Source organism: Chaetodon trifascialis, chromosome 11, assembly GCF_039877785.1.
Source record: "Chaetodon trifascialis isolate fChaTrf1 chromosome 11, fChaTrf1.hap1, whole genome shotgun sequence".
Taxonomy (NCBI): Eukaryota; Metazoa; Chordata; class Actinopteri; order Chaetodontiformes; family Chaetodontidae; genus Chaetodon; species Chaetodon trifascialis.
In genome coordinates, this window is record NC_092066.1 from 8,695,777 (window position 1) to 8,723,706 (window position 27,930).

The following is a 27,930-nucleotide window of genomic DNA, read 5'->3' on the forward strand; positions in this document are numbered from 1 at the left end:
TGCCCCGAAGAGCTCATCCTAGAGGATATTTATTGACAGACACAAAGCATTACAGACGTGTGTGGGAGGGAAAATGTCATTCTGATGCTTGGGACCCTTGGTTCCTCTTTAACCCCTTGTGGGCCCCAGACCCCACTTGAGGAACTTAAGGCCAAAGAAACTGTTAAAGTTGGCACAGATCAGATGCCACCACTGAAGGAGCTGTTTTCTAATAAGCCATCAGTACCAGTAGTTCCCCAAACCTTTGAGCTTTTTGCAAATGATTTAACTTTATTGAGCATTTCTCTCAATGAATGAACTGTTTCTGGGTGATTATGTGAAGACAAAGGCAAACGGCTCTAAAACAGGTGCACTTTTATCACAAGAGTACCTTGAAGAGAGAGCAGACTATGTTTAACTTGTTCATTACACAGAGCCTCAGAACAAATGCTGCAGGGCAGATTATATGTATGGATTCCTTCCATTGTACCTGAAATATAGCATTTCCCAAACTTTCAACACATTTCTCTGACATCTGGCGCTCATATGACAAGTCCTACAAAAACACCTCCAGAGAATGCTGATTATGCCTGTTTCTTCTTTTTGCACAAGGCTTTTGAGGCTATGTGAGACACACTGAAGGAACCAGTTTCAACTGGTGCGTATTTACTGTCACACTTCACCAGGGTTTTCCTGCTCCACCTCTCGTACAAGCTGTTGTAATGATTGACACATGACATACATGCACAGATCAAACTTTAAATAGAATAGCTGTTTAGAAATTGACACAAAGAGCTCTAAATAGTGAAGCATGTGAAATATCCGCTGACACATTTTTTAGGTGGTAGTAAGTTCATGACATCATTTTTCCTTTTATTTTACATATAATCCTTCCCAAATTAAATCCTACTGTCATATTAAAAAAAAGTATGTTTTGCTTTTGCAGGTCAACCATCTCCCATAATTGTACATTATATTTAATGCTGGCAGTGGCCAGAGGTGACAGAAGACATGTCAAGCAACTACAAGCACACAGTTAATCTCTCTGTATCATGTTCATTGTTTTCTTCCTCGACAAGCAGTGCCCAAAGCTCTTTAGCCCAGCATATGAAAGAGGCAGGAGGAAGCAGCCATATTCATCATTTATTTAAACTGCTTTGGAGCACCGGCATGTGCCGGGGTAAAATGCTTTGGAAATAGCCCAGTCGTTCATATTTTCTGCTTTATTTCATTACACTGCATCATCCTTTAGTCTTTCTTCTCCTCCTTGGCCTCCTCTTCTTCTGGGTTGTAGACGCTGACGGTGAACTCGCCTGCCTCTGTGCCGTACTTGTTCTTGACCAGGAGGGCGTATTTACCAGAGTCTGCTGTGGTGACAGCAGCGATTGTGATGCTGGCAAACTTCCCGTGCTCAAACTTGAGTTTGTAGTGGTCATCAGACACCAGCTCCTTGTCGTTCTTCACCCAGGACACTTCAGGTACGGGCTCGCCCCAGACATTGCCAGTCAGGTTCAGGGACTAAAGAGAAAAAGAGGATTGCAGGAGGGTTGATGTGTGCCGTATACAAGTGGAGTTCACACAGTCTATTAACACACTGAACATCCAATTTATGTACCTTGCCCTCTTGGATTGCAACCACATCTGGCAAACCTCCAACAACACGAGCACGGTCTAAACAAGAAATACAATAGTTAGCTGAGAAGCAACGGTCAGCCATCAGTCAGTAATGGACCATTTGCCTGTAGACAACATAATATACACCCACCCTGACTTTTCAAACAGGTTAAGGGAACCATCCTTCATAAAAATGTATTGCAATATTTTTAACTAACTGAATGCATGAACAATGCTATAAATACATTTTGGCCAGAAATTCCCAGAAATATAGCAATTTCATCTCTTGGAAAGCCATTTCCCATGAATGAGATCTATTATAATGGCCATTAGAGTCACGTATCTTCAATTCCACTGAACCCAAATTTAAAATTCGGTTAAAACTGTAATGGCCTCTATATCCAGAAAAAAATGTTACATAATTTCACAGAGCTGTGTCTCTAGGGAGAAACCAAAGAATAATAAATAACCACTTACTTCTCTCTGCAATTGCTGCAGCCCTATGGAAGGAAGGAGACATTGTGAGAAGCATCTTAAAATGCTATCACAGACAGAACCCTTTCTTCTACGCTATACAATGCCAGGAAATGTATTTTGAGTCCTTCTGAAAGGGCTCACAAAGTGCATCCAGTCTATTTCAAGGCTGTGATGATGTTAGTGTTTATTTGTGTAAACATCCTCTTCAGACAGAAATGCAGAATATCACAACAGAAGGATTTGTTTGCTTACTTGAGCCTTTGGAATTCTTCAAATGCCTCTTCCCATGCTGCACCAGGAAAAATAAACTTATTATTATGAATAGCCGCATAAGCACAAAAACGGCCAAAATGAATGGGACTCTTTTAAAAATCTGAAGCATCTCTCTTGCTTGGCTCTAGCAGTTTCACTCACCCTGGCCAGTCAGATCAAAGACTCTTTTCACACCATCCTTGCCATCAAAGATGTCCATGGCGTATTTGCCCTTGTCCTTCTCAGTGGGCTCATTGATCTTAAGCCAAAGCTGCTCTCCTGTGACTCCAGCCTTAACTCTCTCTGAGGCGGCAATCTTAGCATCTCTAATGGAGAAATGGGCAACAAAGAGATCAATTAAAGCTGGACTGAAGGTATACAGTGATATGATCGAGTACAATGAACAGCAAGATTCCAATAGGAAAACAGTCATTTCAGTTGACCCTTAAAATCTGCACCTAACTATGGAAGTGGAATAACTATTCATGAATGCAATGATTCTGTCTCTGTGTTGTTTGACTAATTGGTCTCGGACATGTAAAACCCTCCTGAAGCCTAATGAGATAGCAAACATGCAAAGCTGTGAAAGTCTCAGGCAAAAAGCCAAACCGTCACCATCACTGTGACATTCACCTAAAATATGAACTTTAAAGCTGGGGTAATATGGTAAAATATGCAAATGCCGTACTCGTTTCTAAAATACTAAACATTCTCGCTTCATCCATTCTGAGTCTCTCTGTGAAGAAAACTACAAATAGGTGCACTAGAACTCTCAACACGACCAACTGATCTGAGATTTGAGAGAGACTCAACAACCTCCGCTACCAATGCTAGAAAGCTGGAAAAATGGCTGTTGGAGAAACGACAATGCCTACATGATATCTGATATATTTTTAGGAAAGAATGTTAAATATGTAAGTGATTATGGTTGATATTACGTACTTATGGAGCCAACCAACACGCAGGTCCTCATGGTGATATGTGACCATGGAGTAGAGGATAATGCCATGTTCAGTACTCATGACTTGGATTCCAGAGGAGGAGGTGGCTGCAGGGAAAAGAGTAAAAGGCAGGTATTTATCTACATCCCAGGGAAACCATATGGATTAATGCTATAATGCTGCATAAAATATTTCAGTCTCTAGCTGTTAAGAGTGCACGCAGTGGAAAAATATTGTAACTGCGCACATTCTGCTTCTTTCTGTGGTTTCCTTTAGTGTGTGCTGCTTCATTTCTGCTTGTTTAGTGTGAAGTTTAATGACTCACCAATGACCCTGAACAGCTCGTTCATTACAGCTTGGTATCCTGGGAAATAAAAAAGAACAGCAATTAACGTCATATTCACTGATACCACAGCACCGAGTTCCACTTTTCCACTTGATTTTTCACTCTCAAAATTCTTGAAAGAGACTTTACCTGCATCCGTCAGACTGAAGGTGCTCTTGTCTTTGCCTCTGTCGTCCCTCAGGAAGACCTCATAAATACCTGCATCATTCTTGGAGATCTAGAGTTTGAAGTAAATGCAACTTTAGTGTCCTTGAGACAACAATGAATTCCCTTCTACCTCAAACAGAGGGGAATACAATATAAATCTTGGGACAGATAAAGGACAGTAGAACAGCCAGACAAAGACCAGAGAAACTAAACCGAAAAGGCAAGCTTTTCTCCCGCCCAGGATGCTGCAGGCGTTAAAAGGAAAACATGGAAAAGGTAAGACGAGGAGGACACATGGAGAAATTATAGGGGTCAACTTATGGCAGCAAAGATTATGTCCAGACTTTGGGTCTTGGTGGCGCGGGAACATCGTCTGCAGGCGGCTTTTTCCCTTCTTTTTCTTTCTTTTTCTCTTGCTTAATAACCCACTGTGAATTAGACAGATAAGCCAGTTAATGCAAATGCAACTGACAGGAGCGGCAGTGAACAGGTCGCCTCTCCTGAGCTCATGCAATGACACCAACCCTCTCTTTATGAGTAATGTTTATACAGTTTCAATGTACAGATACCTTGAAACATCAATATAACTTCACTGGCACCAACATTGACTGACAGGCCAGATTAATATCCTCAATAAAGGACAGCGTTCTGGTTTTAAATGGTTTGAATAAGGTGGCCAGAGGAGTTAAATTGAATACAGTGTTAGAAATGAAATGAATTGTAAGAATGAATCACACAGAAGAATCATATATTGCATTTACACTATATGAACATAAATGTTGAAAGGCACAACCTGTAAGTCTATAATGTCCAGATATGGTAAAAAATATGATAAAAACTTTTGAATTGAAAGAAAAAAAGCTCCAAATGGAGAGTCAGTTGTAGCCAGTACATCTATTCTGTTTCCCAAATACGACATACTGACATGCTGACTCCTGCAGCACTCCAGCGGGACTTGGGAACATGAATATTTTGTGTTTCATCATTTATGGTTCTGTGTGTTGGAGAGGGATGGCTGGCAGCGTAGCATCTAGTCTAGCTCTACCAAGGAAGCGTAGCTGCATCAGAAGCATCGCTTTTAGCTCTTTACTCATAAGCTCCTCACAAAGTATGGCCTCTGTATAATGGGCTGACCTTTCCGATATTAAAGGTCAGCTCACAGTCCTTCATCTCGATTTTCTTTGCGTCCTCGTCATCCTCAGCAATCTCAATGCTGTCCTTAGACCAGGTGATCTCAGTGTCTGGTTTGACATTTCCTATCTGTAGGGAGAAATAGCCCATTTATGATTGTCCATCTCTTAAAAAACATGAACAGCAGAGCAAATTTTTACAGTTACTTCTTTTTACCTTGCATTTGAGCAGTACATCACATGCTTCAGTAACAGTGAAGTCAAGGTACTCGACAAAGTGAGGCCCTGTGGACAGAATAAAAGATAATTATCCAAACATTACTTTTGTAATTAGTGTTATGTAATGGAAAAGTAAGATCTCTTACCTTGTTTTCTGACCCATTCTGCCCTCTCAAATTCTGATTTCTTTTGAAGCTCCCTGAATTCTGGACAACGACAAAGAAAACAAACAAATAAATGAGCAAATTAATATTAAACACCAGAGTCCTTTCAACAAAATTGTCACACAGTCAGCTCCATCAAGAATAAAGAAGACGTGACAGTAAAGAAAACGTTGCATTCTGCTGCCCCTCAGTGGACATATACATTGACTGCAGCAAATGCCACAGAGCAGAGGAAGGCTTTCGGTGTGTGCCATTATAAATAATAGCAGTTCGGGTATGGTCTGCATTCACTTTTATCACTTATCACTAAGGAAATACAAACTGCATTTGAAATCTTACCATCTCCAATGAGCACCAGACTGGTTGTACCCTTCGCCTTGCCATCCACCAGGTTAAAGGTGAACGTTCCCTCGTCGGTGACCTCCAGAGAGTCCATAAACATTTCAATGATGCCGGTGGACTTGTCGAAGTTCATTGTGTATTTCTGAAAGCAAGAAACCCCATCAGTTGCGAGAAGTGGTCACACAGGACAATGTGACAACGAGAGACATGTTAGACTCTTTGAGTCTGATTCCAACCTTTCCCTGAGTCACGATGACATCATTGAAGACATACTCCACTTCGCAGGCAGAAGTGCATTTCTCCACCTGAGTCCAGAATCGCACGCGACCCTTCTCAAGCAGCTCCATGGCCATTTCATTCTTAAAGGGAATAACTGGGGACACACACATTTTTGAAAACAATAGCCACTCCACATTAATCCATAAGGCTATAAAAGAAACAGGGCTTTGTTACTAATTCTATTACAGGCCTGTGTTTCTAGAGAGTATTTGCTGAGTAAAGATGGATACTCTTAATTCCCAAACTATATCTGAAATAGCATTGCTAGCTAAAATCAAGACAAGACAAGAGAAAAAGAAAGCATGGTGTTAGCAGTATCTGTGATGTGGAGGGATATTCACCAGGGAACTTGTGGTCATGGCTGATGTCCAGAAGACGCATGAGACCTGTTAAGCAACAACAACAGCAGCAAAACGGGTGAATGTGTTGACCTCCACAAAACCCCTTAAGCATCAACTCTTCTACGACAAGTCTTACTGTTTTTTTCTTACAACTTTGACAGGCAGGCATATAGCAGTGCATACATTGATCAAAACAAACACACATATACCCTAAAGTGTAACAGATTGATGCAGCTGTTGAAACAGTGATAGCACACAGGACTACGCACAGTCTTTCAGGCCCTCCTCACACCTTTAGCACTGACGTCACCCAAATAAATAACAAGCGAATCAAGTTTCTGGAGCACAGGAGCAAAGATGCCAAGACTGTGGGCTGACTCACCCTCCTCAGTGAGTGTGTAGCTGGAGGAGATGCCATCAGTGTTGGTGACCATGCAAGAGAAGGTGCCCAGATCCTCCAATGAAGGACTGTTGAAAATAGCTCTGGACCTGAAGATGAGGACACATTGGAACAAGGTACAAGGAAAGAGGAAGAACTAAATTAGCAAGAGTGTTTCCTGTGCAATGAAAAAGTTTTACAGTGGAGACAAATTTACATAGAAGCCTGGAGTAGAAGCAGGAGTGCATTTTGCCCCTTGAAGTTGCATGAAAAATTGGACATATAAAGGATACTTACTTGCCCTGTTCAGTGACAACAGTCAGACGAGAGCTGTCTGTGATAGTCTTGTAATTTTTGGACCAGATAAACTCAGATCCCTCACTCATCTCGGAGCACTCAAAGACCATGGAGATCACACCATCATCATCGACATCCACATAAATTTCTTTGGTGCCTGAGGAGGGGAGAGTAGATGGTTACAGTGTGTGTGCATCATCAGCATTACAGATTTCAGCTCTTAAACTCAGGATTATAGTTATTACAGTGGCAAATCTAGGACATCAGTAATTTTCCCTACTTTTGCAGACCTGCATAGGAACACTATACAACTGAAGGTGTGAGTTACATAACAATCACACTCACCAGGGCGAGTCTGGGCCAGGATTGGACCTAAGACTGCTGAGGGCTTTCCAACTCCAGCAAGATTTTGAACACGCACACGGAAGACGTAGGAAGTACCAGCCTTCAGCCCCTTCACCTGAATCAGCACATGTATGCAGGAAAGATGATGTTCAAACTCCACTTGACCATCAGATCTCAGCTACAGAATAACTAGTAGCAATTTGTAGGAGATCCAGTCTCTTCATCTTCCTCACCTTCAAGTATTTCATCTTGTTGACCTTCTCATGAACAGCCTTCCAGCTGTCATCTCCAGCAGAGGCCTCCTTTATGTCCAAATAATAGCCATTGACAGGAGTGCGGCCAGTAAATGCAGGTGGCTCCCACAGGACTACGACCGAGTTATCACGAACCTCCAGCACATGAAGACCAACAGCAGCACCTTGGAGGATAAAAGAGATCATTTGAATAATGGGGGATGAATTTGGATTCTCAAACACACTGTAACTGGATAAAGCAAAAATACAATACAGTGATTAATCGATCATCAATAAATGTCAATAATTTTCTGTCAACTATTTAGTTAGTTAATCGCCTAATTGTTTCCTCTCTAACATCTACCAGTCCATGCATATTGTCCCTCATACCTGGTACCGTAATGGTCCATTCCTTGCACTCCAGAGCTGCACTGGCCAGAGAGGGTTTACTCACACCTGCCATGTTCATAGCACGCACCTGGAACTGGTAGAAGACGTTCTCCTTCAGGTTCTCTGCCTAAAAGAAACAAATGTAGATGAAGAGAAATTATTAAAATATTTGTTTTGTTAGTAAACATTAAATTGTACAACTCTGAGTGGCAGTTTAATTCTAATAATTTACAAGTAGATAAACTCATTTTTGAGCGTCATCATTTGTCAACAACATGAAATGAAGGTCAAACTGCCTACAAGAAAAAAAAAAAATGCAGTGAATGATAAAAAAGGGGAAAGCCAGAACAATTTTATTGGAAATGTAGTCCATGAAGGCTTCAAGTAAAATAACTTACTTTATAGGAGGTAGTAGTCAATGCCTGGTGGTTCATTTCATGCCATTTCCCAACAACGTCTCCCTTCACAGTCCTATAGTCCACAAAATATCCCCTGATATCAGCTCCTCCGTCTTTAGCAGGTGCGGTCCAGCCCAGCACCATGTTGTCCTTTACAGCCTCCAGCAGGGTCACACCAGTGGGCTTTCCAGGGACAGCTGCGAAGGAAGTAAATATAACATCAACATGTGTGAGAGAAAGAATCAAGACGTGTGTTACAGAGGATCATTTTCAGACATTCAGACACTATTTACAACCTTGATTCAAAAAGGTGGGACGCTGTGTCAAACAAAAAAATAGACTGATGATTTGCTAATCCTTTTTGTTATAAATGCAATATAAATAATGTTTTACCTCATCAACATGATTTTACAAATACATGCTTATTCTGAATTTGATGCAACAAAAAATTTCAAACAAGTTGGGACAGGAGCAACAAAAGACTGGGAAAGCTGTGGAATGCTCCAAAAACACCTGTTTGGATCATTCCACAGGTAAACAGGTTAAGCTATCACAGCAGCTACAAGTGGAACAGCTGAACGTGCAACATGCTTTGGACACAAAAGCATCACACTTTTTTAGGGTCAGTGTAACAGATAAAGTACTTACACTCAAGGCCAGAAGCAGGGTAACTTTCACGCTACAGCCAGTCGAGACTCTCATTAGGGTCATGCTCTTTAGAACACAATGTTTTAGCCTTTATCTTGGTCATGCACCAAGAGGCACCCCTGAAGAGTTTTCAAATAGCAAAAGAGAACTCGAGCAAAAACACATTTAGAAAGCAATCAATACTCAGACACAGCAGAAGCATTGTAAAATATAATCTGTTATTTAAAGGACCAGTGTGTTGGGTTTAGTGGCATCTACTGGATTCCCCTGAATACCACTTGCCTCACCCTCTCTTTCCAAGTGTGTAGGAGAACCTATGGAGGCCATGAAATTTGTGAAAAAGGTGAAAGACGTTCTCTAGAGCCAGAGTTTGGTTTGTCCGTTCTGGACTACTGTAGAAACATGGCGGCGCAACATGGTTAACTCTGTGGAAGAGAACCTGCCCCCACTGTAGATTTAAAGGGTCATTCATGGCTACGTCACAAAGACATTACAATTCTTATTTTAAGGTGATTATATACCAATGAAAACATAACTATGAATTATTATTCAATTTCTGCTACATTATGGCAATTGATGGCCCTAAATCTTACACACTGGTCCTTTAACCTTGTCAATAAATGAAAGAACAAGAAACAGCAAAATGAGAAAATCCAATGTTAGTGATGAGTATGTCAGTGGAGCACATGCAAATACATCAACCATCGGTCACATATGAACATGGGCCACTTGCATTTCTGAAAACCTAAGATATATGAGAATTTAGCTGCAAAAGAACTATAGAGAATAAACATAAAGTAACTGAGAATAATGATTGACGATTTTTGGTTAGGAAAAGGGAAACAAATAATGAAGATTAACAAGTTTGATGACCAAAGATGAGTTAAGAGGCTCAGAGGGCAGCTGGGCATGTGTGTGAATGTGTTGATTTATATGAAATTAAAGCAGGTTTCTTGGAAAAAGATGTGGGTTCTCAGCAATCATTCCCCGAAAAAACAAATGTTAAAAAACAGCTGGGAGGATGGAGCAGAGGAGGAGAGTATGGCTTGAATGTGAAAGTGAATAAAGGACATGATTTGTGAGGACACTCACAGATAGCAGCTTGTACAACCACAGCCTCAGATGTGGGGGAGCTCTGGCTGTATCCAGCAGCGTTGACTGCCTTCACCCTGAACACATAGTTTGCCCCGGTGGTCAGGCCATGACACACGAACCTGAAAACAGTGCAGACAATGATCTGAATCATTACACTTTGATTTCATAATTTCACGAGTAAGAATTACCAATAGCTTCAGAATTAGCATTTTTAACACAAAAGTAAAATTAAATGACAACCAAATGATTGAAGCTTTAGTAACACAAAGGCTTTAGATTATAATAAGCTAAGGGAAAAGATGTCAATCTATGAAGCATTAGCGCCCTTGCTAATTTTTCCTGAAATTTGATAACCAAAGTAGCTAGCTTAGCTAACCAACCTTGACTTTCCAAGCCACACTTCCTAAGTTTCTTAAATATAAAATGACACATTCTTCCTCTCAGAAATGAAAAGATAAATTCATAAGCCATTCAAGACACCAACAGCTCAATATATGACAATATGCTAAGGGTTAGCTACAGCCTTCCATGATCTGATATGACCAGTAGCTTATGCTAGCTAACGTTTGCTAATGTTAGCTAATAATAACAAGCAGATAGATATTATTGTGACTGTAGCTGTAATTGTAACTGACTCAGGTCACTAACTTTAAGACTCTTGCGCTACTGTTAACTTTAAGTTTTAGCATTAATCACTATCCTGTGACTGTCATTATTTAGCAAAAGTTACAACTGCTTGGCTAGCTCACATAAACTTGTGGTAAGCTAATTAGCCTGCTAAACATCTAGGGTGATGGATGATGACAACAAATCACAGAAAAAAAGAAGTCGGTGACATTTATTTTTTAACCAGTATTCCATCTTTACAATTTGTAGTTATCCAGTTTGAACACCAACATCATAAAGAAACTATTATCTAGAACAGCAATAAGAAATATTTGTATCAAATACTGATTTGTTGACAACGATGAGTGCACTTTTCTAAACTATGCAATTGATTCATCTTGACACTCTGAGTGACTCATGAACTCATAAGCCCAGAATGATCTGACCGTACCTACCTGGTCTGCTTGACAGGTTTGTTGTTGCAAGGCATCCAGACTTCAGTGCCCACCACGCTACATTCAATATAGTAGCCGACCAGGTGTTTGACATCCTTAGAGGCCCCCCAGAAGACCACCACTGAGGTGTCGGTGTTCCTGGTGGCCACTGGATTGCCCGGAGCTGAGGGCAGGTCTGTTGAAGTCAGAAAAATTACAATAAGCAAAGAGGGAATGATGAAGCAATAAAGGAATACAGGAACGGAGACAATAAACTGATGACATTATCATATAGATTTTAGGTCATACTGGTTATCTCTAGGCAAGATCGCCTTGAAAAACTGCACTAAATAATATAAATGCAAGTCTCACCCAGTTTATCTCCAACCGTGATCTCTCCTGTGGACACAGAGGACTCGCTCACACCAGCAGAGTTGCAGCAGCGCACACGGAAGTTGTAGGATTTACCCTCAGCCAGGTCAAACAGGGCAAAGCGAGGAGACTTGACCGGCATGCCAGTGTTCACCCTCTGCCAGATGTCTGTTCCTGAAATACACTGTGGTCCGCAGAGTCGTGTCAGTGGTAATAGACATCATCACAAATCACAGCAGTCAGTGAAATCTGGAAACACACGCTGACATATTTTAATTGTTTATTTGTTTGATCAACAGTCCCAAAGCCAAAGATGAAACTTACAATAAAACTCTTAAGTGAATATCAGAAATCTGTTGATCACCTGGTTGATTACTGACAAGCTGTTTCAGCTCTGCAAGAGACATTTATCCATTTGTTCTCACCTTCTCAATGTAATACATGACTCCTTCATGACCCCTCTGCACTGGAGGCTTCCAGGCGAGCACCACGTAGCTCTTTGTTGCTTCAGTAACCACAACATCAGTGGGTTCTCCAGGCACAACACCCACTGAGGAGGCAAGAGGAAGCTCACATTATTTGAAGGAGGTCACTTTAACCTCCTGTTAACCTCCTGTTTTTTTCATGTTATCAATACATTAGTTTAAGAAATACAGTAACGTTTTTCTACAACTCCCATTTTTCCATTGAACAAAATATGGTAAATTTATCAAGTAAATAATGTTCTCTAAACACTGGTAGCAGTACAAGAGCTGTGCCTGAAATAGTTTTCCTGATTTAGATTTGGAAATATTTCTTTAATGTTTGACTAAAAACATGACCAGATATTTGATGCCAGTTTTTGATACCTGATACAGTTTTTACATGATAGTACCAGCACATTTTGGACAGTACAGAAAAGGTGCTAAAGTTCAATATCCAGCCCTACAAATCAATACAAAATGCCATGTGACTATTAACTGCTGATGAATTGGTTTAGTTTTTGATTTAGAGTTTGAAGCTGTCATACCAGTAGGATCCTCCTCTGTGAACTTGATCATCCCAGTCCAAGGAGCTGAGGGGCCAGCTGTTGGGAAAAATAAAAGAAATACATTAAACAAAGTGGAGTTGTGGGCTTTGCTGCAGCGTGTCGGCAGGACTCTGGTGTGTCTCTCACCTCTGAGGCGGGCTCTGTCAGAGGGATCCATGGCGATCACGGCCTCAGAGACTCGGGATGGACGGCTGACTCCTTCCTTGTTCGTGGCCCGCACCCTGAAGATGTAGGAGCGCCCCTCCACCAGTCCTGTGACAGGGAAGCGGGCGTACTTCACTGGGACGTCATTACATTGAGCCCAGTGATGAGTGCCTACCTCACACCTGCCAAGGAAACACATTTAAATAAGATCTGTGAGCCCCACAAGCAACATTGTAATTTAATCATAAGGATAAGAAAATCGTTCCCCTGCCATACCCCCATCTTATATGTTGATTTTAGGCATTGTGCAGAGCCAATACAGTAACGAATGACTGGCTTGCAATGAAAGTTTGGTGGAAATCTATGAGGAATTTGGGCTGGTGCCATGTGCCTGCAGAATTAGTTATTCTAGTCAGAAACATCATAAATAAGACCAGTTTACGGTATATCCTGTATGTAGGACTGTATCATAGCCAAAGTAACCAGATGAAACTGAAAAATAATTCCGACACACAACTTACATATGAAAGCGTGCGCTGACTGACCTGTCGATGTAGTATCCCAGGATGGCGCTGCTGCCCTCCACCGCTGGCTGCTTCCAGGTTACCACCACATAGTCCTTGTTGGCATCATGACAGCGCACATCCAGGGGGGCCACGGGAACCCCCTCCACCTCCACACTGGCATCTGGCATCGCAAGATGCACATACACACATATCCAAAAAGGCACGCACACATACACACTTGTGAGTAGTGCTGTTTCTAAATCAGGCTGATCTCCATTACACACTCAGTTTTCATTTTCTGACCTACTTATGCCTTTACAGTACAGCATGTGTGACAGGGCTGCAGCTGGCTGCGACAGATGAGTTTATATCTTAATAACATCAAAGGCGATTCTGATGATTCCCTCTTATGCATAAACCTGCTGATTTTTACGTCAGATCACACTCAGTGAGGTGACTTTACTGACATGGAGACAGATATAGAAGCAGCATTCCTCAGAGGAAACCTAACACCTCAGAGAGCGTCGTGTCACCTAAAGACACAGCAGGACTGAGTGGTTCCCTTACACGTCTGTGTGTGTGGTGGTGATCTGTAACATGTTGCTTCACTGTGACTATAACACTTTTCAAAGCTGTGCAACTCTGTGCAGACTGGCAGGGGCTTCATAGATCAATTACATTTTCAATGTAATCAAAAACTAAAATGAAGTCAGAAGCTTCAGTTGAAATATCCATCGGGCACCGTACCTCTGACAAACACATAGGCGGAGTAGGTGTCAAAGCCAGATTTCGTGTTGATGCGCATGGTGTACATGCCCTCGTCTTCCTTGTTGAGGTGGACAAGAGTGAGTGTGGCACGTTCCCCAGACCAGTGGGTGTGTACCCATTTAGAGGGCTTCAAGGGGGTACCTGATGAGAGAAGTCAAAAACAAAAGACATGTGATTGGACACATATAGCAGAGGTAATATACAGCAGTTATAAAGGATGATAATGACACACCATTTTGGTTTTATTTTTTCGACTTACAGTTTCGGTACCACACAATTTCAGGCTGGTATTTTTTCACAGTGGGATAAACAATGACAGTGCAGCCCAGGCTCAACGTCTCGCCTTCACTGCCAAGGGCCACTTCGAATTTGTCAATGATGGTTGTTTCAAAGGTGACACCGTGCTCAGGGCAGTAACCATCTACAGAAGAGAAAAAGAAAACTACCATGAAAACATTAAACCTTTTTGCAAGTGAATGTGTTTTTTTTTTTACACCTTCAACAGACATAATCGTTCATTTAGCAAAGTTGTGTTTGTGTTCACCTGATGAATGCAAATCTAAACTCCCTCTACTTTTAGCTCCATGGCACTGGAAACAGTGTTGCCAAATCTCTACTGATGAACAGATTTTTACCATAGCACAGTGTATACTTATACCATCATAACGGCCAACCCTGTAGTGCACAGTGGGTGTTAACAGCTGTTTTTGCAGCCTGCCATGGCTGGTAATGGGGTGGATGAAAAAATTGCTGAAAAATGCTAAAACACTCTGCAGAGCTGGAGGAGACTGGAGAGTTCAAGTGATGTCTTCCACATTATACATAATCATTGTTTCCATGTTATTCAAAGTGACTCACGTGGTTTGGGATCAAGTGGTCCTGCTTCCTCGCCCTCCTGGAACCCTGCAGAGAAATATATCATTCAGTCACCTTGTTGCATCGATAACAAGAAACTTCAGTGAGGCACATTTGACAACAATAAAATATGATAACCTGTGAGTACAAAAATTTTTCATTTCAGCATGAGCTTTGGGACTTTCCTCCAAAAACGTTTGCAGTGTTAATTTAAACCTCTACTATAAACTTTTAGACAGTTACCTACTTTTGACAACAACAGTAGCCACAGAAGAAGCTTCCCCTTTCACGTTGAGGGCAGAGACACAATACTGAGCGGTGTCGATGAAATCGCAGCTGGAAATAGAACAGGGTGAAATGGCGACATCTAATTTGGATAATATTTTCAACATGAAGCAGTCAGTTTGGGATAATGTGTATTTTGGGTACATCTCATTTATTCTAACTGAGGCCATACAGTGCCAGCTTAATGAGTACCTACTTCCTGATCTCCAGGGAGTGCATGTTGTAATTGCTCTCGGCTGTGTACTTCTCGGGTTGGGCCTTGGCATCAATGAGCACACCGTTTTTGTACCTTGAAGACAGCAGAAAGACAGCTGGTTTATTTTTACCACCATCTTCAGAGTCTGTAATTGCAAAGGAGTGTGTGTTTGTGTTGCGACTGTGGAAAAGAGATCTGGCCGATGACGAGATCTTTGGATGGAAACTTCCCCATGACACACACACACATGACCGATCGCTCTCATCAGCCTCCTTTTTCTTGTGACTCAGAGAGGGTGGGGACCGGTGAGTTTGGAGGATATCTCACCAGGCAATCCTGGGTTTAGGCCATCCAGCCACAGTGCAGTGCAGCTTGAGAGTCTTGCCCTCCCAGACAGTCTGTCCGCGGGGCTTGACAATAAACTCTGGAGGGTGTGTCAGGCTGTCCGGGTTCATTTTCTTACGGAACTCTGCCCACTCGTCCATCTATAGCGAGAGAGTGAAGCCAGTCACATAAGATGCATGAGCAGTTGCAGGCTTCATGGGAGAGAAGTGACTGTCTGAAAATGGACCCCAGTCCACAAGGGAATGAAGAGGATTTACCGTCCTGCTCAGTTCCAGGCGTTCGGCGGATTCCCTGATGTGTGTTGTTCTGGTTTTCTTCTCCACTTTGACATGCATGGCCTCGCTGGCCTCCCTGACAAACAGGTTCCTCATGGCCACATAGTTAATCCCCTCCTCCGTAACTTCCTCCTCCTGAGCCTCCATCAGGCCGCGAACAACATCATGACTGGTGACATAACAAAACATCAACAAACGAGAGCAGTTTAGACAGACAGTGATGTAGGAAAATAACGTCTCAGCTAATTGGGGTTGTACATCATCAGTGGCACTGACTACATTTAGGTATATCAACCAATCGTGTCTTGCAGTGTCCTCACTCACTTGGCTCTAAACACGGGAATGACATAGCCGATAACCTCTTTGTCCTTGTCCATTGCCAGGTAGGTGCGTTTGGCTCTCTTGGGTAGCGGGCTCAGTTTAACCACCTCCTGCCCCTTCTTTGTCTTCACAGCAGTCTTCACGCTTAGAGGTAAGAGACAACAATCACAACATGACAAACGGCAAAAAACATGTGGCATTTCCCAAAAGGGTTCACAGTGTACTCTTGGCCTTCTCCTTTAAGGGACGACACATGGTGCCTCAAAGGAGAAGGCTAAACGCTTTTCTTATACTAACTCGTATTAATCCGCAGCCGAAAACAGTCCATGACAAATACACTATTTATTCCTGTTTAAGTAACATTTCCTACAAAATGCAGATTACTGAACATTTTTTAAGAATGAAACTATATTATTTGTGATTCATTCACAGACTGAATCCATTAGAATCGTGTACATGGACACCAGTGTTCCACAGTGTTCCAGTGTTCCAACACTCAGCACAACTCTCAAACTTATGAGGATGAACGTAGAATAAAAAGTAAACTTAATATTGCCTAATTATTATTGCTAAAACAGTAGATGTGGTGCATTTTCTGATACTTCCAACTGAAATACATTAGTTTGAAAATTGTGCTTAGTCAAAATCTGTGTCCACGTACACAAATCCTGTAGATTACATGTCGAGACCACTTTACGAAACTACGTAAAACTGTGTTGCACAGTGTGAGGAGACAAAACAAATGCTGCTAACTCAATTCTGATACTAATTACTGACACCATTTGACACTTGCATGTAGTTAATTGAATGTGCAGTAGACCAAGTCATTTCAATGTAACTACTGACAAAAAACAATAAAAGGTGCCTAAAAGAAGGAATGTAAAGCTGTTAAAAATAATACTCAACATGAACCACACTGCCTCTCTGCATCTATAACACTTTAATTAAGTGTGCAAGTTACATAAAGACACATTCAGAATATGTTTGACTCCAGTTACTTAGAAATGGTGGATGTATTTCTGTCCGCCCTCTAGGACCCTGACCCATATTAAAGTCTGACTCATTTACCCATCTGCTCCTCAGACCTCCCTATTGTCAGCTGGGTTTATAAATGGAGTCGGAAATTGTGGATATACAGCAGGAGGAGAGGTTCATTTTAAAGCCCTGCTTTCACACATTATCTCTGTCAAGTCTGCCCTCGTCTATCCATTTGGCCTAGAAGAGTAGCGGCACAACGTGGCTTTGATAAACTCTGTACCACACAGGCGAGGAGGGATCAAGTCAATGGAAGGGGAAGACGGAGAGAGTCTCAAAAGATTTCTGCAGAGTCGATAAGTTTTCTCTGCTGCTGACTCACCAGGTGTGCTGAAAGGAAGTCTTTGGTTCAGTGTATAAGAAAGTCAAAGGTATAAAAGTTTTACTGCTGATAAAAGCATTTCATTCCTCAGTCTGAAAAGCAACAGTATGTGTCAATCTTAAGATTTAAATAATAAATAAACCAATTGGAAACTTTTCACGCAATCAGTCATTTCCAACAGAAACAAGGTGTGGGACAGGTTACAAATAACACAATCAGCTTAACTAGTAAATGTGGATACTGGCCCAGGAGTTATTAACTATTAAACGTCAGTGGAAGCCAGTGCACAGCTGTTTACAATTTCATGACTTCCATACAGTCTCCTTACAGTTGACCTAATGGCAATGTGTCATGTCCCGCCTGCAGAAATAGCTTGGCTGTCCATGAATACATCTGGCAGCCCTTAACTACAGCTGAAATTCCTTCCCTGACCTCGTTTCGAAAGCTATCGTGGTTCCAGCATGTACACTGGGCGCTGCAGCTTGAAGGACAAAGAAACTGTGACCATATTACACGTTACAAGTGATGGTGACGCAGTGGAACATACATGCTACAGACATGTTCTGATAGGCACAACAGCTTTCACACCCGATTTTGAATACACTCCGAACATAGAGCTTCACAAGCAAGTGAAATTTGATGAAAGTTTACCAGTACGGCCCATTTATAACTAGAAATGACAGGTTTAATACCTCCTAACGCTTACAAAAATGTGTCCTTCTATACAGCTCTTGTCCTAACTGATTAATCTGCTGATTGTTTTCTCAATTAATCAATTAACTGCTTGGTCTCTAAAACATCACAAAGCTGTGAAAAGGCAGTGTGATTTACATCAATTAATAGACTAATTGTTTCAGCTCTATAAAATATTGCGATTGTCTTTGTATTACTGTATTCAGTGGGATTATTACTGTACCTGTGTATGCTAATAGTGGGAGATGCTAATAGGCTTCAGACTCTAAAATGGTATAAACACAATGTGCTCTTTCCATCAAACACATAAGCACAATACTGTTGCTATGCAGATCTATTATTACAAACATTTCACCTGCCCAGAGCTGTAGACTCAAGCCTTGAAACCAGGACTAGACTCAGACTCAGGGAGTAAAAATGTGGATTCAAGACTTGACTTGGACTTGCTTAAAATCTGGTTTCCTAAACACCTGAATTGATTTGTGATTTGACTCAAAAACACTCAGGTCTCAAGTTCTGACTTGATAAAATCCTGCAACAGTAAAAAAGTAACTAAGTCAGCATCACTCAGGCCTTGCATAGCCTCACGGCTTTTCAATTATTAGGCCTTTGCACTGAATTGACTCACTTTAAGCTTTGTAAAGACACAGTTAATACAGCTTTGAAAACAAATGCTTATGTTGGAGAGCGTTCAGAGACCTGAGAGATTTGTATCTTCTCTTGTGTTTTGCATATAAAAGACTTAAGACTTGACTTGGTGTGCTTACAAAAATACAGAACACCATTCAAAGACGAACCTCTCTGGGCAGATGAAGACCACAGCACACACTCTCCATGAAAACACACTTAGAGCTGTGTGTCTCCTGCAGCTAAGCACACTTCACACCGGACCCAAAGCACGGCGTTGGATATTTGAAAGAGGTCTGCTTGAATGCATTCGGCGCCTTCGAGGGTGTAGAAGTGACGTTAACATCAAGAGAACCTCATTTTTATTTTACGCTTTTCAAATATCAACTACTTCATACGTATTTTGGGCCTTGCGTCTGGGTCACTCCCATCCTCTTACCGATGGCTGCTGGTCTTGAAAGTCGAGAACGACTGCTGGCTAACGGATGACTTGGTGCTCTGGTAATAGCTGCTCTCATAGTGATGCTGCTGATGTTGCTGCTGCTGATGATGATGCTGATGCTGATGCTGATGCTGATGCTGATGCTGCTGCTGCTGCTGCTGCTGCTGCTGCTGCTTCTGCATCACTTGTAATGATCCTGACATCCTGAGGGCCACTCCACCAACTTACAATATCAGACTTTCCTTCACTTTACCAGCTCTGTAAATCAATCTCATTGTTATTATTACTACAGATTGGTTTCTGAATTGCGTTAGTTTAGATCACGTGATGGTGATGAGGTGTTAGGGATGGTGGTTGAGGCAACCAGTTGTTAAGATGATGTGGTGATTTAAGCGTTAGCTCTGATTAAGATCTACTTCTACTGTGTTACACGATGAAGCAGCAGGTAACGAGTAAACGATGGCAGCATCGATGTCTCAGCACATCTTGGTTTGTGTCTTCAAAGACTATTTAAGAATTTAAATGACTTTCGCCTGCAAAGAGGGAATTATAGCAGTGGTATATTAAATGTCATGGTCAAATGATGTTGTCTTTGGGGATGTCTTCAGCAATTTGAGGATTTGGTCAACAGCGTTATAGATATACATATAACAGTAATAGATGCTACGGGACACTGAGACTGCAGATAATATTCACCTTCACTGGTGACTAACATGTTGATTATTAGAATAATTGCTTATAAATAGTTAAAAAAAAAAAAAAAACCTTCACAATTTCCTGAGTCAGTGCTCTGACATACTCAAACTGCTTGTTTTGTTCAACCAGACGTCCAAAGGTTTTCATTTGTCATTGAAAATACGCAAATATTCACATTTGTGAAGGTGGCGTTATTGCTTAAAAAAGATTTAAAAACTAGATTGTTGCAGATGAATATAATGTGGATTGACCAATCAATCAATCAATCAATCAATCAATCAATCAATCAATCAATCAATCATTTGAGCAGATACTGCTTCAGTTATACAGCTTGAAAACATGAACAGGCCTGTGATCACGTACCCACAGATCAGTACGGCTGTTATAAGTTCTGCAGTTTCAAAATGTATTTTCTGATCATTCTGTCCTTCAGCAACACCTCCAACAGTCAGTGTGCTGCATACCTCTTTATTTGTAAAGAGCCACAAACCATAAACTGGACTGTAAGACATGAAGTGCATTAAGAAAACATCTGAGTCATAAAAACTTTTTGTTTTGAGCAAAAGCAAATGTTAAGTGAACAGATTAGCTTCTCCTTTAGGCTGAAATTGCACTTCAATGACACATGCAGTCAAATCTACAAGGACACAGCACACAAAAATGAACGAGACCTTGTTAGTATAAGGGAAAATAAAAATGGCTTAATTAAAAATGACAGTGAAAAAATATATAAAGTGGTAAAAGAAGGCCCCGGGCCTCACTTAATCAGGCTTTTAACAGAACCAAAAGACATAAACTAGAACAATTCCTCAGCATTACAGACAGACTTATTCATGAAGAAAAATATTTTTATATTTCACTCACCACAACTAAGAATTCAGCAATCCACAACAGCTGGAAATAAGAGAAAATGTGTGTTATTCCAAAGGTAGCTGAAGCAAGTCCAGACCCAGGCAAAGCAGCAGGGTGAGGGGCAGTGGACAGGACGGCAGCCCGCAGAACAAAAATAATGCTGCCACTCTGCAGAATGCACAAGACACCCTCAGGACCTTTTAAGGCTGGGGCAGCTTTAAATTTAGACCATGAGACCATGAGAAGGGCCAGGCGAGCCGAGGAGCCTCTGCTGGGCCTGGCCCTCCTCTGTGCACAGTGTTTAAGGAGCATATGTGGGATTATTTTATGCGTAATCTGAAGTCAGAAGACAGAAAGGCTGTACTACTTCAGTGGCTGCTGTCTGCTGAGTGGGATGATATGAATTGTAGCAAAACCGATGATAAACCTAAAACAAAGTGTCATCGTTTGCATGCAGGACTAAAAGCCTGAAGCCTGCTGAACTTATCTGAAAACATGTATTCACCGAGCAGAGCTGCGCCAAGACGTGACCTCAGAGCGCTATTTCCCGAAACTTACAGTTCAGTTTTCCCAACCTTACTTGTCTCTCACCAATATGCAGTCATTCTGTTGTGCAAAACCATGCAGAAGTCGTTTTTATACACAGAAAATCGCAACAAAATAAACCCTGTAGTCATGAGTTCAGTTCACAAAAGTTTGTTAGTGACTGCTGCCACCTGCTGGTAGAGCGTGCAAACTACAGCATTTGTCGTACGGACAAATACAAAGTTGTTGACAAAATAAGAGCGATGCTTAGGTAGTTGTCTGAGTGTAAAAATACCACAATTATTTTCCATATTCAAACTTCGCTGTTTAACTAACTCATTAGGTCCGATATAATCACCCATGAAAAATTAGATATGAAGACAACATGGAATATTCCAGGCTGTTGGCTCCTTCCAGCTCGGCTGTGATTGGTCAGTTTGGGAAACAGGATAGAAGCGTTGATGGTTTCTCCTCATCATCCTGGAGGATTTTGTGATAGCTGTGTGCACAACTAGTCAGCAGTTATCCTTGTACTCTTTAAGGTGGGTGAATTGATTTGCTGGCTTTGGCTGTAAATGTGTTCATTAAGGCCACAGAAAACTGATGTTTTGTCCTGTGAATTGGTCTCGGGTAGCTCGCTTAAGCTAGCTTGGTTGGTCCGGTATTTAGGTCAACATTGGGCTAGCTAAGCAGTAATAGCTGGTATGTTTAGTTAATGCTACCAGGGATTTCTGAAGAAAGCTGGGTTGCAAAAATATGTTACAACCCTAACATAGGAAATGACTGTTTCTCAGATCACTGACTATTTCACGACCTATATAGACCTACCCATATTTTGCATTTGCTCTTGTTATTGTTAGCTATTTTGTTCCAAGCTAACGCGAAAATCGTTTGTTGTGCTAACCCCATGACAGCTGACAGCATGCTGGACACTAAAGTTAAACAGATTTTGTCCAAGTCACAACATTGTGCTCTTGTTGCCAAGTTAAATTAGTTATGTACAGTTATGTAAGTTGCCATAATTTCATATAACTTTGACAACAGCTGTATCAACTAACATCGAGCCATTGTACAGTGCAGCCTCATTGTTGATTAGGTGTTGGATGATGATGATGAAACCTTTTTCAGTGGGCCCATACATGAAGTCATTTTCACTCACAGTTGACTGTAATAAGACCAGTGGAATCATAAAACATGGTTATTGATTATGGCATTTCAACGGGTAGCCCGAAAATTGTACGTTACACAGAATTGAAACAAACAATTCAGTTTAGGCCAATCTGAGTCACGTTCAGATATTAGAAGTTAAATTATAGTATATAAGGAAGATTAATTACTCAACTCAGTTCGCTGAAAATTGGTTGATTTGACTGTGTCTGCTTGCTCACAGTTGCTAATGGTAACTTCATCGACATCAACAAGTCTGGCACTTCCGGTACGGACATTTTCAGTTACATGCCTGAAACATGGTCTGTGGTGAAGACAAGGCAAAGAAATTTCAACGTTTTATTCTGCTATATTAAGTACATCCCTTAATACCCCATTCGTGTATTTTGAAGCTTCTACGTGTCTTTAAAAAGACAGTTGCTAACAAGTGGGTACATGAGACCGCAGAGGTTGTCGGGGACATTAAACATCATCACGCCGCACGCAGAAACTCAACGCTCGCAGTTCGCCTTTGTGGCTTCGTTGTGTTTGTACTCGCGCTCTCGCCAAAATATTCTAACTCAAGCTTTCAAACACTGAGATTTCTCATTATATGTGAAAGTGCGGACAGTATAGTGTAGTAGGAAGCTTAAGGGCGATGACGTCGAAATCATGCGACCGCACTGTAGGTTATTCATAGCCTGACGTTGGCTTTTACTTCTGCGACTACATTTTAAGTGGTGTGCATTTGTGAAGATTATTTTGCTGAACAAAACGTGTAAATATCTTAAACTGCCACAGACCTTATTGCTTGCAATAATCCAAAATGCTATGGAAAAATCCCATTGGCTTTTTGTATGATTGGACTACAAAAATACGTCATTCCTGCGGCACTTGGACTGTGTTTAAAGGACGACGTTGGCTGGACAAGAATAAACAGGACTGTTCTGCGAATATAACCATAGCCTGGGATAATAAAGCCATATTTGAAGAATGGAGCCATGGCCTCAACTACTCTAATCAACCTAAACAAATGTATAAGCCAGAATAGGAACATGTATACCTACCATACTAACATTTATAATGAGAGTCACATTTGACAATAGCGATGCAGGTTTTAGACCATATTTTTGAGCTCTTGTTGACAGCCTTGATATCATCTGTATTACAGGAGAGGGGGACCTACCAGCCGCCAACATGTCGAGCAAAAGGGCCAAGGGAAAGAACACCAAGAAGCGTCCTCAGCGTGCCACCTCCAATGTGTTCGCTATGTTTGACCAGTCTCAGATTCAGGAGTTCAAGGAGGCCTTCAACATGATTGACCAAAACAGAGATGGTTTTATTGACAAAGAAGACCTTCATGACATGCTGGCGTCATTAGGTAAACTTAACAATACATTTAGACATGAAATACTTAAGAGTAAATGTCCTGCTTTTAACTGTATGCAATGTTTGTTTAAGTGACAAATGTTCCTTTGAGTTGTAATTTAACAAAGATGAGAGATAAAGAAATGAAAACTAGGCAGAAACCTATACTAGCACCTGTTATTGTGAAGCTAATATGTTCTCAGTGTGATCGTGGTTGAGAGTGAGTGTCATAAATCATCATTGCTCTATTTCCCAGGTAAGAACCCCACAGACGAGTACCTGGAGGCAATGATGAACGAAGCGCCAGGCCCGATCAACTTTACCATGTTTCTGACCATGTTTGGGGAGAAGCTGAACGGCACTGATCCCGAGGATGTGATCCGTAATGCGTTTGCCTGCTTTGACGAGGAGGGCACAGGTGGGTTGAAGTTTAGTTAAAGTTTCTAGTGAGTCCATTTCTCAGTGTCTCCAGGCCCAGTGCTGTCAGGACATTTTTTGTTCCATTATGCCTTCACGCTGGCGACAGACTTGGCCAGAGGCATTATGTTTTTAGGTTGTCCGTCTGTATGTGCACTACCTCCGAATTGCAGCCTGGTAGGCGTAACACTGTACGTCATTTACCTCTCTTTATATTGACATGAAAAATGTCGTCTCTCTCAGGTGTGATCCAGGAAGAGTACCTGCGGGAGCTGCTCACTACGATGGGTGACAGGTTTACAGATGAAGAAGTGGACGAGCTCTTCCGAGAGGCGCCCATTGACAAGAAAGGCAACTTCAACTATGTAGCATTCACACGCATACTAAAGCACGGCGCAAAGGACAAAGACGATTAGTGGCAGAAGCAGCTCTGGACAAGGGTTATTCTGTATGCTGTTTATCTTTAATGGGTGTCCACTTAGAACAGCTGTATCCTGTCATTTGGCTCATAGCAAGCTTCAATGTGGTGCAGCTCACTGAAGGTCATTTGTTTAAGCTGCTTTTTGGACCATACCTCTGGACCCCCCACCAACTCCTCAACCTTACTCTCAAAGCTGATTTGCACATCTGTGAAAACACCACTGAAGGGTCTGTATAAGCTAGTAAAGATGTATGAAAAGACTGTTGTGGATTAAGCTGCAAATAAACTGAAACAAGGAGTCTGTTACTGTGGCTGAATCGGTTTTACCTAATCACTTATGTTTTGTTGGAAATGAAAAGTTCTGAGATCGAATTGTGTTCTGAAATGAATCACAAGGTTTTATTTAAAACAATATGATAGTTTAAAGCAATACCAATCCACAGTTCACACTTCATGTCAAAGATAAATGATTAAACAGGATCAATTATTGTATTCAACAGCAGGTGCAGGCTTGGTACTGACCGTCCTCTGAAGAATAATAAATACCTCAGCAATTTTTATTAAGGTGTGGGCGAGAACAACAAATATTTTCTCAATTCATTTATCTTTACAGCATCAGGCAGAAATGAAAAATGCCTCTCAGTTTTTCCTGATCGACTATGTCTGATATTTTGGCAACAGTTCATGGAGGACAGTTTCCTGTCACTACATGAAAACACTTCAGTTTGGTGAGGACTGCTAAGAGCTGAGGCCTCAACCCCATCCAACACCTTTAGGATGAACTGGGACTAATCTGTGACCCGACACCAGTGCCTGACCTCACTCATGATCCCTGCAGCCAGGTTCAAAAATCTGTGAAAAGCCTTCCCAGAAGAGTGGACAACACACTTTTCATGGGTGTCCACATACTTTTGGTTGTGTGTGTACAAACTGCCATATGTTTGTACGTGATAATATGAAGAAAAACAAAACATGCTTACTTATTGTTGTATAGTCAGTCAGATACTGGGTAATGACATCATCATGGATACTCTGATAGACACTTACTTGTGGCAGTTCTATTCAGCTCTAGTTTTGTATGCTCTGAGGGGATCAACATCCTGTATTTTGCCACAATTTAAAGCACCTCTGATCCTTTCACAGTGTGACTGTGGCTATAATATTGAGGGCTGCTTCATTAGGTTTTTAACCGAGAAGAAGTATCCCAGCTGTACCCAGGATCGGCGCAGATAACCAGCCTCCCACTGTTCACAGGGTTCTCTGTGATGAAGGCTCTCTCACACACATCATGTCAACAACAAACAGACAAAGAGCTGCTCCACACTTGAAGTTTTCTGTACAATTTGCACTTGCTCACAGAGCAATGTATAGCACATGATATGGGAGACTTTGTAGCTCTACTCTGCCAGGGCAAGATTTTTGGACTGGATCTTTGATAGGTGATCTGATATACAAGCCTCGATCTTGTCACACTGGGCCAGGAAATCCTGTTGACGGAAGATAATCACACTTAACAGTAATAGTCAGTATTCTGATTTTAATGAAAACATTTGTTGACAGTGAAAAAGGGTTTACCTGCACAGTCTTTACAAGTCCCTTTTTCTTCATTCTGCAGTCGCTGAAGTTTTCTGGGAGACTCTGTTAAAAGAAGCTATTTGTTATATGTGACATGAAAAAAAAAAACATGCACACAAAAATTAACACTTGCACCAAAATAATTACCAAAGCGTCGATCTGCTCCAGGATCTTCATGAACTGTTCAGCTGCTATTTTCACTCTGTGATCGAGTTTACCCAGCGCCTCTGCCTGGAGGTCTTTGGCCAGGAAGCCCTGTGGAAGAAATGGGAGATAATGTAAGATTTTAACAGAAACCGGCCAATGCAGGAAGATTCTGCATCTTTAAAAAAAAACTTAACTGATGATCGATTTCTTACGTTCTTGAGTCCAGTCAACTCGCCGTCTACCTTCTCCAGCTTTTTAGCCGTCTGCTCCACGGATTTCTCAATGTCTTTCAGCTTCTTCAGTTCAGCTTCTTCCTCAGGACTGTTCTGTTTGTAGATTACTGTCAGTATTTGATTACATACACAGTCACACGTCAGGGGCAGCACACATGTAAAGGCCTTACCCGCTTTCCGATCAACATGAGTTTGCAGCCTTCTTTAACTCCATAGCTGGACAGAGTCTCCTCCATGTCCTTCAGTGATTTTCCTGGAATGTCAGGTTGGACAGGGCAAGGTTAGAGCTGGATATATGATATTCAAGCCCACTTGGCTGTGAAAGAAAAGAGAGACCTACAGTGTACCTTTAAAGATGAGTTTCTGTGAGGTTTGGGGGACTCCAGTAGCTTGAGTGAGAGCATCTGACAGGTCTTTGACAAATGGACCCTTCCCATCATCCTGGCCAGTTAATGTGATGCTGTGCTTTGTAGATCCTGGAGTGGGAGAAAAAAGAAATATAGCTGCAAATGTCAGTGTGATCGCTTCCCTGTGTGGCACTTATTTTCTGAATAACCTTTCTGGAACAATGTGGATTACTTGCATAAAATCATGACCATCCAGACTGATCATTTCACCCCAAAAACCTCTAAATGATACTTTGAACCTTATGAACTGAACGGATTTGAACTGAATCACAAATTAATAAATGTTAACCTCGAGGCTTGTGATGTGAAGTATCTGAAAATACTCTGGATATAACGGAAACAATCATTTACAGTAATGTCTACTTATTTAACCAAAACATACACATATAAATAAATCAATTAAGTACTCTTAAAAGTAAAAACGATTAACCAAAAACAGATATAGATTAAATCTGAGTACAGTATATTTATTCGAGGGCAATATTTCATTCAGGTCTTTTAAATATATTTCGGCATAAAGTAACTGAACTATGTTAGCTAAACTAGTTACTTTAGTGAGTACTCGGAAATGTTTAGTCAAAGCTAGCTACATTAGCTAACCTTTTTCTAGCTACTCGAGCGATGGTCGATGATTAGTAAACTTACATTTTTATGTTTATCTATCATCTGAAATAATGGTGTAAGATCATGCAAAATCTTATTACCGTATGCAACTGTCACTGTTATCGTTTGCTCTGACATTTTGCTTTTGGGCGTCCTTTAATCACAGTAAGAATCACACAGCTACATGTAGCTAGTTGCTAACTAGTTCCGGAATACACCGGAAACAGTTCTTACGGATTTATTTTTACTTTATGTGTTTATCTTATAT

General features: G+C 41.3%; 3 protein-coding genes across 3 annotated transcripts; 1 reads left to right on the top strand and 2 right to left on the bottom strand.

Moving 5' to 3' along the window:
* Window positions 1–13: 13 nt before the first annotated feature.
* On the bottom strand, window positions 14–20,923 carry myom1a (myomesin 1a (skelemin)). Its single transcript, XM_070975102.1, has 38 exons — window positions 20,833–20,923; window positions 19,270–19,530; window positions 16,157–16,297; window positions 15,815–16,001; window positions 15,540–15,697; window positions 15,213–15,305; window positions 14,979–15,067; window positions 14,735–14,779; window positions 14,136–14,297; window positions 13,856–14,017; window positions 13,148–13,289; window positions 12,585–12,784; window positions 12,438–12,494; window positions 11,854–11,978; window positions 11,429–11,612; window positions 11,078–11,252; window positions 10,014–10,135; window positions 8,274–8,470; window positions 7,876–8,002; window positions 7,486–7,670; window positions 7,253–7,367; window positions 6,908–7,064; window positions 6,614–6,720; window positions 6,232–6,276; window positions 5,848–5,984; window positions 5,609–5,753; window positions 5,252–5,311; window positions 5,104–5,171; window positions 4,891–5,016; window positions 4,101–4,184; window positions 3,739–3,826; window positions 3,589–3,627; window positions 3,265–3,370; window positions 2,485–2,648; window positions 2,323–2,359; window positions 2,071–2,093; window positions 1,595–1,650; window positions 14–1,497 (listed from the first exon to the last, which is right to left on the bottom strand). The coding sequence occupies exons 2-38, from the start codon at window positions 19,473–19,475 to the stop codon at window positions 1,228–1,230; spliced, it is 4,584 nt and encodes a 1,527-aa protein (XP_070831203.1). The 5' UTR covers window positions 19,476–19,530; window positions 20,833–20,923; the 3' UTR covers window positions 14–1,227.
* Window positions 20,924–21,771: 848 nt separating this feature from the next.
* myl12.2 (myosin, light chain 12, genome duplicate 2) lies at window positions 21,772–25,254 on the top strand. Its single transcript, XM_070974248.1, has 4 exons — window positions 21,772–21,887; window positions 23,663–23,872; window positions 24,116–24,277; window positions 24,520–25,254. Exons 2-4 carry the CDS (start codon window positions 23,689–23,691, stop codon window positions 24,690–24,692), a joined length of 519 nt encoding a protein of 172 aa, XP_070830349.1. The 5' UTR covers window positions 21,772–21,887; window positions 23,663–23,688; the 3' UTR covers window positions 24,693–25,254.
* On the bottom strand, window positions 25,070–27,887 carry bag1 (BCL2 associated athanogene 1). The gene is made up of 7 exons (XM_070974247.1): window positions 27,764–27,887; window positions 27,000–27,128; window positions 26,823–26,905; window positions 26,632–26,745; window positions 26,420–26,527; window positions 26,273–26,335; window positions 25,070–26,184 (listed from the first exon to the last, which is right to left on the bottom strand). Exons 1-7 carry the CDS (start codon window positions 27,798–27,800, stop codon window positions 26,095–26,097), a joined length of 624 nt encoding a protein of 207 aa, XP_070830348.1. The 5' UTR covers window positions 27,801–27,887; the 3' UTR covers window positions 25,070–26,094.
* Window positions 27,888–27,930: the final 43 nt, after the last annotated feature.

Coding starts and splice junctions, on each gene's coding strand:
- myom1a (XM_070975102.1), bottom strand. CDS start 19,475: ATGTCAGGATCATTACAAGTGATGCAGAAGCAGCAGCAGCAGCAGCAG. Junction 7,671..7,875: donor ATGGACCATTACGGTACCAG/GTATGAGGGACA, acceptor TTATCCTCCAAG/GTGCTGCTGTTGGTCTTCAT. Junction 3,371..3,588: donor CGAGCTGTTCAGGGTCATTG/GTGAGTCATTAA, acceptor TTTTCCCTGCAG/CCACCTCCTCCTCTGGAATC.
- myl12.2 (XM_070974248.1), top strand. CDS start 23,689: ATGTCGAGCAAAAGGGCCAAGGGAAAGAACACCAAGAAGCGTCCTCAG. Junction 23,873..24,115: donor TGACATGCTGGCGTCATTAG/GTAAACTTAACA, acceptor TCTATTTCCCAG/GTAAGAACCCCACAGACGAG. Junction 24,278..24,519: donor CTTTGACGAGGAGGGCACAG/GTGGGTTGAAGT, acceptor CGTCTCTCTCAG/GTGTGATCCAGGAAGAGTAC.
- bag1 (XM_070974247.1), bottom strand. CDS start 27,800: ATGTCAGAGCAAACGATAACAGTGACAGTTGCATACG. Junction 26,336..26,419: donor TGGAGCAGATCGACGCTTTG/GTAATTATTTTG, acceptor TTCTTTTAACAG/AGTCTCCCAGAAAACTTCAG. Junction 26,185..26,272: donor GACTTGTAAAGACTGTGCAG/GTAAACCCTTTT, acceptor TTCCGTCAACAG/GATTTCCTGGCCCAGTGTGA.